The following is a 14,138-nucleotide window of genomic DNA, read 5'->3' as shown; positions in this document are numbered from 1 at the left end:
CTAAGGTAAATTGCTCTCTCTGACTCTGGTAATAATTGATGCAAACCAACCCCTGAACGAGAGACAAGACCATATTTTCCTATCCATTTCTGTGATCCCAGAAAACAAAATCTGTACAGTCTTTATATTTCTCTGTTCAAATCAAGATCCTAACATTCACGAGCTGACATTCAAGATCGTTGTTGACCTTGCGTTATACATTCATTACAAGGGTGCCACTGAACAGACAAGCATGATGACATTGACAAGTATTTCGAATGATCTCACCTCCTGCTGTGCTTGTTCTCTCTGTTGGTTCAGCTCTCTGACCTGCTCAGTCAGACTCTTACTTGTACTCTCGTGGGAGTTCAAAGAGTCGTCAAACCGAGTCCGTAGGTCATGCAGCTCAGACCGAAGGAGTGCTATTGCATTCTGGGACACAGATGTACACAGATTGCTTGCCTGAGTTACATATATGACAAGTGACCAGAGCTAATATGACTTTGTCATGTTTTACCTTATCCTGCTCCTGTTTGCTGAGTGCATCCCTCTGCATGTGCTCAAGCTCCATGTCTGCTGTAACCAAGTCCTGTTGCAGGGCTGTTAGCTTCTCTGTAAGGGCAGCCTTCTCTGCCTCTTTCTGGGATAAGGCCTGGTTACCACAGAAAACATGCTCAAGTGTCATTTAGCTCACAAAAACAACTTAGTTTATCCATAGGGACATGGGCATACAGCACAGAAGCTATACTGCCTTAGACAAACATCCACTAAGGGACAAGGAATGGACTTAGTGTCTTGGATAAGGACATAGGACATAATATGGGAGTTCTTTAACCCCTGAGCTACCCTCATATACTCCAACATCTGAAGATTCACAAACATTCTGAAAAACCATAACAATACCAGAACAATCACCACACACACCTGCTGCTTTTCACTTTCTGCCTGCAGGAGTCTTTGGTTGAAGTCCTGCCGCAGCCTGGCCTGCTCCTCTTGCACCTGCTGCAGCTCCTGCTGGTTGTGCACACGCAGCTCCTCGCATTGTCTACGCAGCTGCTCCTCAGCCTGCTCCCGCTGAACTGTCATCTCTGCACGCTGCTGCTCCTAACGACCACCAAGCACACATACACTTGATTAATTAATGTGAAAGTTGAGATAATAAATCATTTTGGGATGCAAGTCATGCTCTACCTTTTGTCTGTGTTCTGCTTCAAGCTGCTCTCTGTGAATTTGCTCCCTGTTGTTCAGGGTCAGCAGTGCATTCCTCTCCACCTGAGCCAGCTTTTCCTCAAGCTTTCCACGCTCTTGTGCAGCTTGTGCAAACTGGTGTTGAGCATCTACACGCATGCGTGCAGCATCACCTGGACAGTAAAATGAACCCATACCCAAAATCTCACACGCTTGTAGGCACTTATTACACATGGAGGATGATCCAGGATCAGCAAGATTTTATTCAGAGTTTTATTTATAGCGGATGCTCATCCATGTTTTCATGTGTGGAATACGCTAGCTTAACGACACTTATCTGATCCATGTGTTTGTGTGGAGTGGTGGGACCCTGGTCAGCTGAGAAAACAGCTCCAGTGATCCTGCAGCCCAGCTGTTGCAGAGCTCACAGCTGAAATATGGATCTCTAGTGGGCTGTTGGAAAGGCTTCATGGCCAGGGGGTTTGGCATGGAGGACAGTGGGGTCTCTGAGGAAGGGGACTACTCACGCGTCAAGGCCTCGTTAGCCAGGAGCAAGCTGCGCCTCTCCCCCTCCATCCTGGTGTTTTCGGTCTCCAGAGACGAGGCAAGCTCCTGGCTCTCAAACAGAGCTGTCTCCAGGGACTCCTTCTCTGCTCTGGAACACAGCGGTAAAGTGGTTTGAGCTCTGAATAAAAGACCTTTGAACCACTAGGTGTAGAAGGTCATAAAATCCAATGATCCATCATGAGCCTAGTTTCCAAATAAAACTATGTTACTTAAAGACTCCTGTTACATGAGCCTGGCTGTGCTTTAGAAGGTAAAATTTGCTTTAAAAGTCAAAACGACCTTAAATACGCACTGGCAGTTGGTGTGACTTAAACAAACAAACACTGGGCTGTTTATGATGCTTTTGAGGACACTGGACTCACTTACATTCATTCCATACACTCTTAACCTAACCCTAACCATAACTGATGCATGCCTAAACTCCAACCCTGACCAGTGAAGTCAGAAACAATTTCACTGTAGCGTGTGCTGATTACAACTGCAGAAAACAAACTGGGAAAACTGGTTATAAATATGAAATTGGTCCCAGAGATTTGAGAGGTCAGACCACACAAACAAACACGCACACACACACAAACACACACACACATACACAAACACACTCAAACCTAAGTGCAACCAGCTCCTGCGTGAGACCACAGGCCTTTCGGTCAGCGGAGTTTAGCTTGACATCCAGAGCAGCCTTGTCCTTGGCCAGCTCCTCCCTGTCATGGGTAACTCTCTTTAGGGCTGCGGTCTGTGTCTCAAGCTCCTTCCTGCACGCACACAGCTCCTCTGACACAGTCTGCATCTGCTTGTTGACCTGGAGACCGACACACACACAAATAAATAAAATGCCATCAAGCAATTAATTCATACTTTTTCCTTCAAGCAGCCAGTAATAACCAGTAAATAGTACGCCATTATATGGATTAAAATATAGCATATGCACTATGCAGTAGAACTATGAGAAACTAATCTTTCATCAGTAGGAGCTTGAGCAGCCAAAAGAACATCTACATGAACAGCTACATTGTGTTTGGGAATATGTATGTGTTTGATTAAGAATGAACTGCCCAACATCTACATATGCACATTTGGTGAACTAATACTGAACTCTATACAGTACACCTCTCATTTTGCTGTTATGAAGCATAAATTAAACAAACTTTACGTGATTCATGACAGTGTATACGAACTGTAGGACCATAACAAATGCATCGCCTGAAGCGAAACAAAAATGATTTGTGAGGTTGTGATTGTTTTTCCAATTACCACTTAAATAATTATGACACTCCGCAGGACCTATATCTAGCAAAAGAATAATGATTTGGGCAAATGTGCAGTTCATGTGGAACTTTTATTTAACATGTATTAAACTCTAGAACAGATTAATGTCTGAGAGTACCGAGGTCACGATTCCCATGGGATTCTTCTTTGTATAAATCCACTAAATGCAGCCAGCAGTTTACTGTGAAAATTACACTTAAATGAAAACATGATAGATTTGCACACTATGTAAGTAACTGTATGTCGATGACCTCAGCAATTCAGTCTTGAAAATAGTTACTGTAAAAGGCTGAGAGAGAAACAGGTTTAAATCCGATTTAAAGGCCCATCTAGACATTTGGGGAAATTAATTCATTTGCTTTCAAGGCCAAAATTTAGCAGTATTAAATTACATTTTTAGCAGTACTTACGTTTCTGTATGTTAAATATGGATCTAGACCCTGCAGGCATTTATCTAGCTTAAAGTAAAGACTGGGAGCACAGAGAAACAAGTCTGGCTTTCTCTGAAGGTGAGTCAGCTATTCAGTATAATTAAAGGGACTACGAGGAGTTTCGGAAATCCGCGCGCAAGACGGCGCAAGACGGGCAAAAGCGCAAACATTTGCCAAGAATATTTTCATTAATCAAGAATGAAAGTTGGAGGTTCGAAGACAATCAGATACCATCGTAGTTCCGACCATAAATGACAATCCGGCGGTGATCCGCTGGGCAGCGTACGGGGAACCAAAACTAGGAAATGCTGGGCGAGACGACCACTAAATAATAATATCAAAATAACTATAAAGACGAAATGATGTATTTATGGAAAATGGACCCATTAACAAGTGTGGGTAACGTAGATTCATCCACATTAATATGAGACTCTTCTATAACCAAAAGCAAACTTCTCGGGGTCTCTTTAAATCTAATAAATTAATGCATAGTGTATAAGCCATTTGCATAAATAAAAATGAAGTGTTAAAAAACACAGGTGTGGTTTTACAGGAGGTTTCATGCAAGAACAGCTTTTCAGCTTGGCCAGCAGCATCCTGAAGTCTCTGCTACTTGCCTAACAACCTCCTTGTGACAACACTCCTCTTACCCAGCCAAGAAATAGTTCCAGCACCTAAATCCCCTTGTAAAACCACAACTTGTTGTTTTTACATAATGCCCAGATTTTTAAAAAGTACTGTAGATAAAATGTATTAGTTAGAGCTTTAGTAGTGTTAGCAGGTGATATGGATTGTTCCCCTTTTTCCAATCTTTGTGCTTTGTCAAGCTCAGCTCAACTCAGCAAGACAGGGAAGTGAAAATCCCATTATGTCAGTTCTTCATGGGTTATTCCTCCTGTTAAAATCACACAGTAAATTGTGCTCTGTTCTGAAACAGGAGTGATATTCTCAAAATGGCCTAGTGTTTTCCTGATTGTGTGTCTTGAGGCCAGTAACTGCCACACCATCACACAGTGGTTTAGTCTGTATTGGGCCCCTGCAACCTCTAAAGTTTCACTGCAACAGAATGTTTGAAAAACAACAATCAGTAATTTGATTTTGAACAAACTAAAATGAACTCATACTAACTAAATGTTGGCACATGTGTTCTTCGGACATCATGTGCTTAGGTAAATATTAAAGTGGATAAATTACACCAATGTTATGGAAGTGAGTAGCGCCCAATAAGGAGATGACACATGAGCTTAGTGCAATGGAGGCCACTCCAGGGCTTGTTTTATACATGGATGATTTATTTTTACAGATAAGCTATCTAAAAATGTTTGGACGGAATTTGTCAAATTGTTTAGGTTTGTTATATTCTAGCTGAGCTTAACATGAATATCCCACTTTCACATCCTGAACAGGAAATAAAACAGGAGAGGATTCTTTTCATTCTTGAGGGGATGAAACAAGGAGATCTGGATCTGCTAAGGGAAGAAAGGGAATACTTTAGGTGTTAATTTATTGGCTCTTGCACTAAACCCCACTGGGTGGATTATATGCCTATCTATTTATCTTTTCCAGTTCACATTTGTTCATGAAGATTCCTTGCTTGTTGAGTCCCATGTTACTCATAAAACACAGAAACTGCTCTCGTGTCCCATTTGAAGGAAAAAAACGTGGCAGTACATTTTAATGCGACAACAAGCTCCATGAAACTGCTGAAAGCTATTAATAACACTGACTCTCCCAGGTGGTGGGAGCTGGGAGGATGGAGGCTGAAATGTGTGAATGGCTGGGGGTCCCTGACCTGGGAGTGTTGCTCCAGGGCCTGAGCATTCGCCTTCTGCAGCAGGCTCAGCTCTGCTTCTAGCTTCTGGCAGAGAATCTGCAAGTGACTGTGGGAGCTCTCTAGGGCTTGTTTCTCAGCGAGCAGATTCATCATCTCCTGTTGCACCCGTGCCGTCTCCTCCCTGGCTGCTGCCCGCTCCACTTCAGCTTCCCGTCTACGTTCACCCAGCTCTGCCTTCTCACCTTCCATCTGGAAGGAAAACAAAACACTTAGATCATGTACTGTTCAACTTTTCCTCAAAACAGCGTTAAAGGTACAACTGCAGACCTACAGACCTGTAGCAGAATACGATTGAGTTCCACCTTGTCCTTGGCTAAGCCTTCGCTGAGGGCAGCAATTTTGGCCAGAGAATCTTTTAGGTCAGCCTCTTGATTCTTCAGTTTGGTGAGGGCTACCTCCTGTGCAGCACTCTGGGACTCCATCTGTGGAATGTATGATAAGTATAAAAGGGATTGAAATTACCATCAGGAAGAGTAAATCCAGATAAGCACAGCATTTCAGTCTATTCTACCTTGCTGAGAGCCAGAGCGAGGCTAGCCTTATCATCCTCCAACACTTCCTTCTGCAGTGTGAGTTGACTCAGATTCTCCTTCACTGTCACAAGCTCCCTTCGTAGGTAGGAGTGCTTCCCTTCAAGCTCCTCCAGACTCCTGTCACTGAAACACAAAATGTATCAAATAATATATGATCCTCTCACACTGTTTCTCTGTCTCTCACACACACATAGATTATTTTTACAAACAAAATCCCTAAACAGTAATGCATCTCTTCTTTGAAAGATGTAAAAATCCTGGTGCCAAAGGCCACAACACTGAGGGAGTAATTTTTTTGTTGTATAGCATGCCCTGCTCCAATTTTCAGCTAATCAAATTTTTTTAGCAAAAGAAACCCCAGAAAAAGGAAAAAAAAAGTTTCCATCTTGCATGAGTGTAGTAATGTAATGTATATCATTTACATTTACATGAAACTGTCATCTGCAGAATGACATGTGTTACTGATCTAAACTCTAAACAAACTGAGCTTGAAAACAATCATGGGTGACGGGATGTGCGTTGTGCAACGGTCATTCTTTCGTGCTCAAGCTGTACCCTCTCTGGGCCTCCGTGCGCTGCCGTGCCAGCTGCATCTCCAGATCCTCCCTCTGCTGCCTCAGGAAGTCCTTCTGTCTCTGGAGCTCCAGCGACGAGGCTCGCAGTGACTCCAGCTCGGCACGCTGGGAGTCCACCTCCTGCTGCAGCCCCGACAGCAGCTTCTCCAGGCTGCTCTTCTCACTGAGAGACATGGAGGCAGAAAGAGGCAGAGCAAAAGAGAGCAAGTATGCTGAAGGCAAGTGTTGCACAATGACCATTAACCTCAGCATTATTGTCACACTTGATTTCTCTAAAAACCAATATCAACATAACAAACATCTGTTCCACAATGTTGTACAAGTATTGTCTTTGGACAGGCTTTAATACATTTAAATATATTTTGATAATGACGATGCTTAATTAAACATTAAAAACCAAACTATTATATATTTACCATCATTATTGTAATCATTACAACACTTACACTTTTTCCAAAAACAACATGAAGACTTAATGGCAATTTCACAAATAACAAAACAAAGTCTAGAAAATATTTGAGAATTATACAACGAAACAAAAGTATAAAAGCAGCTCTTTTCTATCTACAGTTTTGAAGCTCTGACATAATCCAGGAAAGGACAGTCACTATATAACCAGGATGTACCTCGAGATGAGCTCCAGTGAGCGGCAATATCTTTTGCTGTCTCTGAGGCTTTCCTCTAAGGCTTTTTTAGTCTCCTGGTTTTCCTTCCCTGCTTCCTGGATCTTCTGCTCTAGCTCTCTCCTCTCTGTATCCCTCTCCTGCACGTGTATACGCAGTGTTTCAACTTGCTCCAGAGCAGCATCCAAACATCCACGCAAATCCTGTTGTTTGTATGTGAGAGCATACATAGGTTAATATGTTTAGACACATGAATTTATTAATCTAATCCTTGCATAGTGGTGAGAAGCAAAGAGAGGACGGGTCACTGCTGTACTTGTGTTTGCTTCTGGTTCTTGGAGAGAGCACTCTGCACAGCCATCAGAGCTGTGTTTCTCATAGGAGACCAACCATGGAGAGGTGAGGACACAGTCTCAGAGCCACTACTGTCACCTTCTCCACCAACCAGCTAGACATTTGTCAGAGTAGGAAAAGAAAGGGAATTAATTTCTTGAATGATACTTAACTGCATATTTATTTTTATCTTAGTGCTTCGTTTTCATTCTGACCTGATGAATATGACTTAAAATATTTTGGAGGCCTTGGATCTCTGTGTGGAAGACCTCCATCTCTGCTTTATCCTCTGTTCTCCTTGCCTCCTGAGCAGGAAACCATTGAAGTCAGATAAGTAGCACACATAGAGCAAGCATGACATTCCCCAGACTGCAGACCTCTAGACAAGGAAGTCATGGAGTTTATCAAACCTAAGGTCCAGACTACAGCCAGTTTTACCCCCTTAACCACCCGTCTATCTGCCACCTCCCACTTCTGATTCCTGGGGTCCCACCATCCTGTCCAGACTGATCTGCATGGTGTTGAGGCTGGCATCCTTCTCACAGTTCTGGCTCCGGAGGTGCTTCACGGTGTCAGACAGCTCCAGGATTCTAGATACACCGACATGTAAGGAAATGGACAGAGAGCAAAATCCCACACACAGAAAACATATACTCCTCCTCTACAAGACCATCAACACTATCATGTTCTCTGTGTAGGATTAACAATGACTTTGGATTTGATCAAAGACATCTTAGATCTAGAATACAAAGGCACTGACATTCCTGAAGTCTTTTGACTTTTGACTTTTGAGCATCATTGAAAATAGTTTGATGTACAGGGTTTTAATGATCAAAGCCTCAAGTATGTTAAGCTTTAAAGTTTCATTTTGGGGATAACGTTTTATTTACATTCAGTCATAGAAAGATTGATATAATGGTTGCACTATATGAACCTAAGTCTATGATACCCTTTTCTCACTAACTGGCCAGTTATGCCAGTCTAGAGACAGTAGAAAAACATTGTCATGTGTTTCTGATGAGGTGAAAGCTGGCATTTGGTTTACCACAGTGCAGTACATTGTCAACAGAAGTTTGTCTGAGATTTAACTATTGACATTTGATGACATGGCTATAACTAGAATTTATCTGTGGAAGTTTGAACAGTTTCATGACTTTATGTCAGCATTGGATTTACAATCAATGGGATTGCAGGGATTAATTTTATTGATTTACCAGGTACTTAATTTCCTGGATTAGTAAAAAAAAAAAAAAAAAAAAAAAAAAAACAGTTGCTAATCTATAAATGCCTTTTTAATTAAGTGGATGTGAAGTGGGAACAGTTAGATCTGGATGTTGGAGTTCAATGTCCTGATCAAAGTTATGGAAGATGTACTGAAATGTATTGACTTTTGTGAAATAAATTGAGGTTTTTCATAATTGCCCATAGTCATCATCACTGAAACACGATACTGGTCCTTAAATACAGTGTAAAGCATTCCTATGCTGCTGATGAAAAAACAAGCAAGGCAAAGATTAACAGACAGATCTGGAGATGACCTCACCTGGAGTTAAGTTCAACTTTCTCTGCATCCCAGCGACCCTGAAGCTGCATGGCCTCTTTCAGCTTGTCCTTCAGCTGCCTCTCCAGCGCTGACACTTCCCCACCAGTAGAGGTGCTCTCCTGTGATACTCTGGCCTCAAAGTTCATGCAGGCAACATGCAGCTGCTGGTTGGCAGCAACACACTCACCACGCATATCAGACAATGTCCTGTTGAAAAGATTCATGTGCGTAAAGGTTCAGAGAATGAGTCACAACACTTGACAGGTCTTAAAGAGTAAGGAAACATGACATGCTATTTTCAGAGTTACAGTTGTGAGCCATTACTCTAATTAGAAAACAGTCTGTTTGTATTTGAAAAGGATGAAGGTCTGTAGCGATTAAGCTCTGGGATCAAGACTCACTTTGAAGTGTCTTCACGTCAAGTTACAATACAGCCCCTGACAAGATCACAGCTGTCTATGAGCTGAGCAATCATTATTAAAGCAAATTACTGTTCAGCACCGCTTACAGAGGTTCAACATGATAGAGGCCATGTCTTATAGGGATCAAGCTTTGTCCTGATGGATGATCTAAACGGTGAGCAGAGACACCTTAAGCCGTCTGTCCCCTCAGTGAGGGAACAATGAACAGGGGGAATGGCGACCCTGCTGACCTGCTCCACTTTGATCCCTGGCTTAGAGAAATGGACTGTGGTTGCATTTGTGAGTGTGAGACACAAAGGGGACGGGGGTTCTTGTGGAATCCCGGATCGCTGGAGGGATCCTGGCAACATGCCAAGCTCACCTGTCAGTGAAAGTCCTTAGCTGGGTGAAAGTGTTCCTCAGGGAAGACGCCTGGCGCCACAGAGCTCTGACACGAGCCTGTTCGCGATTCAACCGGGAAGCACATGTCTGCAGAGAGGAGTAGACAACAAGGGAACGAGGGACAGAAAGGTGGGTGGTAAGGCTTGCTTACAGCAAATATGGCACCTCTCTTTTTATTGTGGTATCAAACAGATGAAATACTGGAACTCCTGGACTCACACTGGCACGCATACAAATAATTGGATTTCCCTGAATCAACAGATGTAGCTCATTTCCAGCACGAACACAAGATTGTTTGCACAAAATTTTCCTCCCCCTCAGCAGTTGGAATGTTTTCACAGGAAACAACAACTCAAAAATCATAGCGATGAAATGAACAGGGAATGAGAGTGAATTGATGAAACTGGCTATGAATGGAATTCCTACCCCATGTAAACTCAACAGGAGTTTAATTGCACAATCTCTGTACAGAAAGGGATATACTTGAGCTTCCCCTGTTGCTTTTCTGACACAATCATTTCATTTTTGTGGTTTTCTCACCTCTTGCTCTCTCCGCAGACGAGTATCACACAGCTCCACATCTTTGCGGGCCTTCCACAAGCTCTCTGTTAGCCCCTGGTTGACGGTGCCTGCCTGTTCCAGTTGTTCCCGCAGCATAGAGTTTACTTGGCTGAGGGCGGCATACCTGGAAACAACAAGCCTTATGCCACTCAAAGACCATTTGGCACTTTTTCCCAGATGTGACAGCCTGCTATAAACCAAATCACAACACTCAAACTCTATTCCTCATATAGCCAGCATATCACTCTTACATCTGTAGCCTTTAGCTCCAGCCCTGCCAACCAATGTTTTATAATGTCTGTGTCAATTTAGATTTAATTTCAACCAGATCGTATAAAGTCATATGTTGATATCATCTCACACTCAACATGCATGCTGTTACAGTGAAGCACTCCACACTGCTATGTTTACTTGCCTGTCTGAGACCGAGCCCAATCCATGTTTGCATGCATGTTTTGATATTGTGTTGAAAGGGAACAGACATGAAGAGAGAGGGGGATTCAATAATCACAAATATAAGCAAAAACATATAAGTGGTGGTTGTGACAGTTGGAGATTTATATATTTATACATTACATTTATATTATAAAGTGTGGAGTAGATACAGCTCATAAGGCTGTGCTGAATGATTTTTTTCTGGCAGTAAAAATCATCCGATCCTGGCAAATGGGCATTTCAAATAAAACTCCACAACTGCATGTATCACTGGGCATTTAAATCTGGCCTGACTGCAGAGGTGGGCCAATATTTAATGTGAAGCATTGTTAAAATGCTTTGGAGAAGAGAGCCAACATTGCCTTACTAATTTTTCTCTGACAAATGGGATGCTGAGATTATCTGTCAAAGCCAGGTTCAACCCCCCCCCCCATGTAGGGGCGGGGGGAAGTCAGCAGGAAAGCTAAAAAAAACTGCAGGGAATATCTCTGGTCCACACATTTCTCAGAAATATTTCGGCTTGATTTCGGCTTCTCAACAAGAAACAGAAAAAGAACTAGAGTTACCACCCTGCAGTTGTGTGCCTCTGCCAGTGAAGTTGCAGTTTACATCCATGTCTGTCCAGATTCATGTGATATATGTGGTGTCGACTTTGAAGGAATTTAATAAAAGGTTTTAGGTGTATTGCAGAACACTAAATGAAGCTGAACGTTGACTATTTCAAAGGAAAATGTCATTGCTTCATAATTTCATCCGTATGTGATTCTTAATGTGAAAATTTTTATCAAAATCTGCCTCTGAATTCTCGAGTTGTTCACGAGTCACACTGGTGTACTGTGAGGTGACCTTCGATATTTGACCAGCAAAACCTAATCAGTTTATGCTTGAGACCAGGGTGATGTTTGTGCCAAATTTTAAGAAATTCCCCCAACGTGTTATTCAGATATCATGTTCACGAGAATAGGCCGAAAAAACATAATGCTTGCTGTGCAGAAGGAAAATGGGAATTCCAAACTTTTTAAAACACTGCATTACTTATGAATACAGATGCTGCACAAGTTTATTTATTAGCTGGGTAACCTGGCTACCTCCTCTGCATGTTGCCCATCTCTCACCTCCTCTGCTCCTCCTCCAGCTGAGCCGACTTTTTCTGGACAGCCATGTTGAGATCCTGCTCCGTCTGCTGCTGACGTTGGGCTGAGTCCAGGTGGTGGGCCTGCAGCTGAACACACACACACACACACACACACACACACACACACACACACACACACACACACACACACACACACACACACACACACACACACACACACACACACACACACACACACACACACACACACAGACACTACTATTGGCATCCTGATAACACTTCATTATATGGTAGCAGTAGTAAGTTAACAGTTACCTAATATTTATAAAGCAACATAATTACAGTGGAAATCTGCTAAGCCAAACCCTCTTTGGGAACCACCCAGCCAAGAATAATATTTGGAAGAATTAAGTATATTCAAATAGAAGCGCAAATCTTAAGTCACCACATGAAAAGTCCATGTCCTACATTTCGGTTCTGCACGATTCCTTGTGCTGCAAACATGTGAGTCTGAACTAATGAGCATAAAGCTGTCACCTGGAAATTCGCTGATGTATGATGTTTTACAGTTCTGACTGAATTAATCATAAAGAGTAAAAAAAAAACATGAATAGTTTTGTATTTTGTAACACATTATTGTTGTGGCAATGCTTTGATAATGAAAAAGTACCTCCGTCTCTGTCAGGAGGAATAAGTTGGACTACTCATCTATTTGAAGAACCTAATAGTTAACAATGGAAAACTGCATGAGTCTTTAATTACGCTAGCAAGGTAATATTAGGTCAAAATGTTTTAGTCCAGTGTAAGAAGAAGACTGGCCTCTAGAGGACCCTAGAGGTCTTGAGTTTTAATTATATCTACATCTAGACATACCAACAATCTCATCTTCTCAGACTCTGAAGTCTTCGTCAGCACTTGCTCTTCTAGTTCCCCACACCTCTTCTTGTACTGAAGAACCTAGGATGAAACAAACAGGAGGTGCACAGTTAAGCCAATGAACTTTCTTTATCTGTCTGAATTGTGAGCTCCACTTCAGTCACCTTGGTCTGCAGCTTCTGAACAAGTTGGGCTTGTCTCTGCTGGGCCTCCTGGTAGACCTGCAGTTTTTGTCTGTAAGCTCTCTCTTTGTTCTGCAGTTGTAGGGACGCTGGTGATGCGCTCTCCTGGTCTGAGATCACAGCTGACTGCAGGGACAGTATCTGATCAAGCTGGATGGAGTGGTAACAAATGAAGCTTATCAAACTGGACAATGTGACACAACATGCCACATTAAGACAGATGCTACGTATTCAGTCTGAGTTGCCAGTTAGTTTTTGTTCTCACATGTGATCCACCACCATGTGATGAATCCTTATTCTACGATCAGAATCAGAAACAAAATTGATGATCTCTACAGGGAAATTGTTTTGTTAAAATTTAGTTCTTTCTTTTTTTCTTTCTTTAACCTTTATTTAGATCTCGAAAGCCGTTGAGGGTAAACCCTCATTTCCAATGACGTCGAGAACACATCAAATCAAAACAACAATCACATAACAAATACAGTAATCATAAAAATACATCAGCAATACGATCACACATTATCAACAATTTTTTGGGATTTTTTGAAACAGTTGCATTCAAAAGCGTGCATATTTATGATCATGTTTTTAAACTGGCCTGGGGTAACAAATGAATTCATTTTCAGAGATGATCGTTGAAGAGAGTTCCAGGTATGAGCAGCAGAAAAACTGAATGCAGTTCTACCGAAAGCTGAATCTGTCCGAGGAACCTGGAGTGTTAGATAATCATTTGAGCGAGTTGGATAAATTTGAAATGGCCAGTTCAATAAATTACTAAAATATGTTGGTGTGAAGCCAGTTAAGGCTTTATAGATAAAAAGGTAGTAATGTATGTCTCTTCTGATTGATAAAGGAGCCCATCCTACTTTCTTATACAGTATGCAGTGATGGGTTACAACACTAATTTAGGAAAGATGAGTAAATTAGTAAAAACCGCTATAAGACCACTGTTATCCTCGACTACTATAGTGACAATAAAAAATACAGAGGAAGTGAATAGAAATGTGAAAATACAAATGTGGACCCCATTGTGAGATTTATGGAAACATAAACGTGGATGGAATGGAAAAGTGCAAAGCAGATCAATACCAACTGTACTGAACTTTATGTCCATTCCATCAATCTCAGGGATTTATTGCACACCAAATGTGCTGGGCTGCATCACATCTTATGGGTGTACTTAACGGACTGGTAACTCAGTCTATCTCATCTGTTTTATTTGGATGTACCAATGATAAATAGTTTTGCTAAGGGGTAACTTAGCATTCAGATGAGTCATTTAGCAGTTGTCAACAGTGGGTGGGGTGAGT

At 41.9% G+C, this 14,138-nt stretch overlaps 1 protein-coding gene across 1 annotated transcript in view; it reads right to left on the bottom strand.

The window, feature by feature from the left end:
• Positions 1-14,138, bottom strand: part of crocc2 (ciliary rootlet coiled-coil, rootletin family member 2) — a gene marked incomplete at both ends in the record, with an annotated part of 31,382 nt that overhangs the window by 8,039 nt on the left and 9,205 nt on the right. The window contains 20 exons of the mRNA XM_083969863.1: positions 268-411; positions 497-631; positions 904-1,083; positions 1,171-1,340; positions 1,695-1,822; positions 2,343-2,536; positions 5,227-5,457; positions 5,544-5,690; positions 5,780-5,924; positions 6,357-6,539; positions 7,003-7,202; positions 7,316-7,447; positions 7,548-7,637; positions 7,826-7,922; positions 8,876-9,082; positions 9,659-9,765; positions 10,219-10,363; positions 11,790-11,896; positions 12,644-12,727; positions 12,811-12,978. Coding sequence (XP_083825989.1) covers positions 268-411; positions 497-631; positions 904-1,083; positions 1,171-1,340; positions 1,695-1,822; positions 2,343-2,536; positions 5,227-5,457; positions 5,544-5,690; positions 5,780-5,924; positions 6,357-6,539; positions 7,003-7,202; positions 7,316-7,447; positions 7,548-7,637; positions 7,826-7,922; positions 8,876-9,082; positions 9,659-9,765; positions 10,219-10,363; positions 11,790-11,896; positions 12,644-12,727; positions 12,811-12,978 — 2,994 coding nt within the window. The remainder of the gene's footprint in view (positions 1-267; positions 412-496; positions 632-903; positions 1,084-1,170; positions 1,341-1,694; positions 1,823-2,342; positions 2,537-5,226; positions 5,458-5,543; positions 5,691-5,779; positions 5,925-6,356; positions 6,540-7,002; positions 7,203-7,315; positions 7,448-7,547; positions 7,638-7,825; positions 7,923-8,875; positions 9,083-9,658; positions 9,766-10,218; positions 10,364-11,789; positions 11,897-12,643; positions 12,728-12,810; positions 12,979-14,138) is intronic.

The sequence above is a fragment of the Trachurus trachurus genome, assembly GCF_905171665.1.
Source record: "Trachurus trachurus genome assembly, chromosome: 4".
Classification (NCBI taxonomy): domain Eukaryota; kingdom Metazoa; phylum Chordata; class Actinopteri; order Carangiformes; family Carangidae; genus Trachurus; species Trachurus trachurus.
This window is presented reverse-complemented; position numbering and strand designations above follow the sequence as displayed.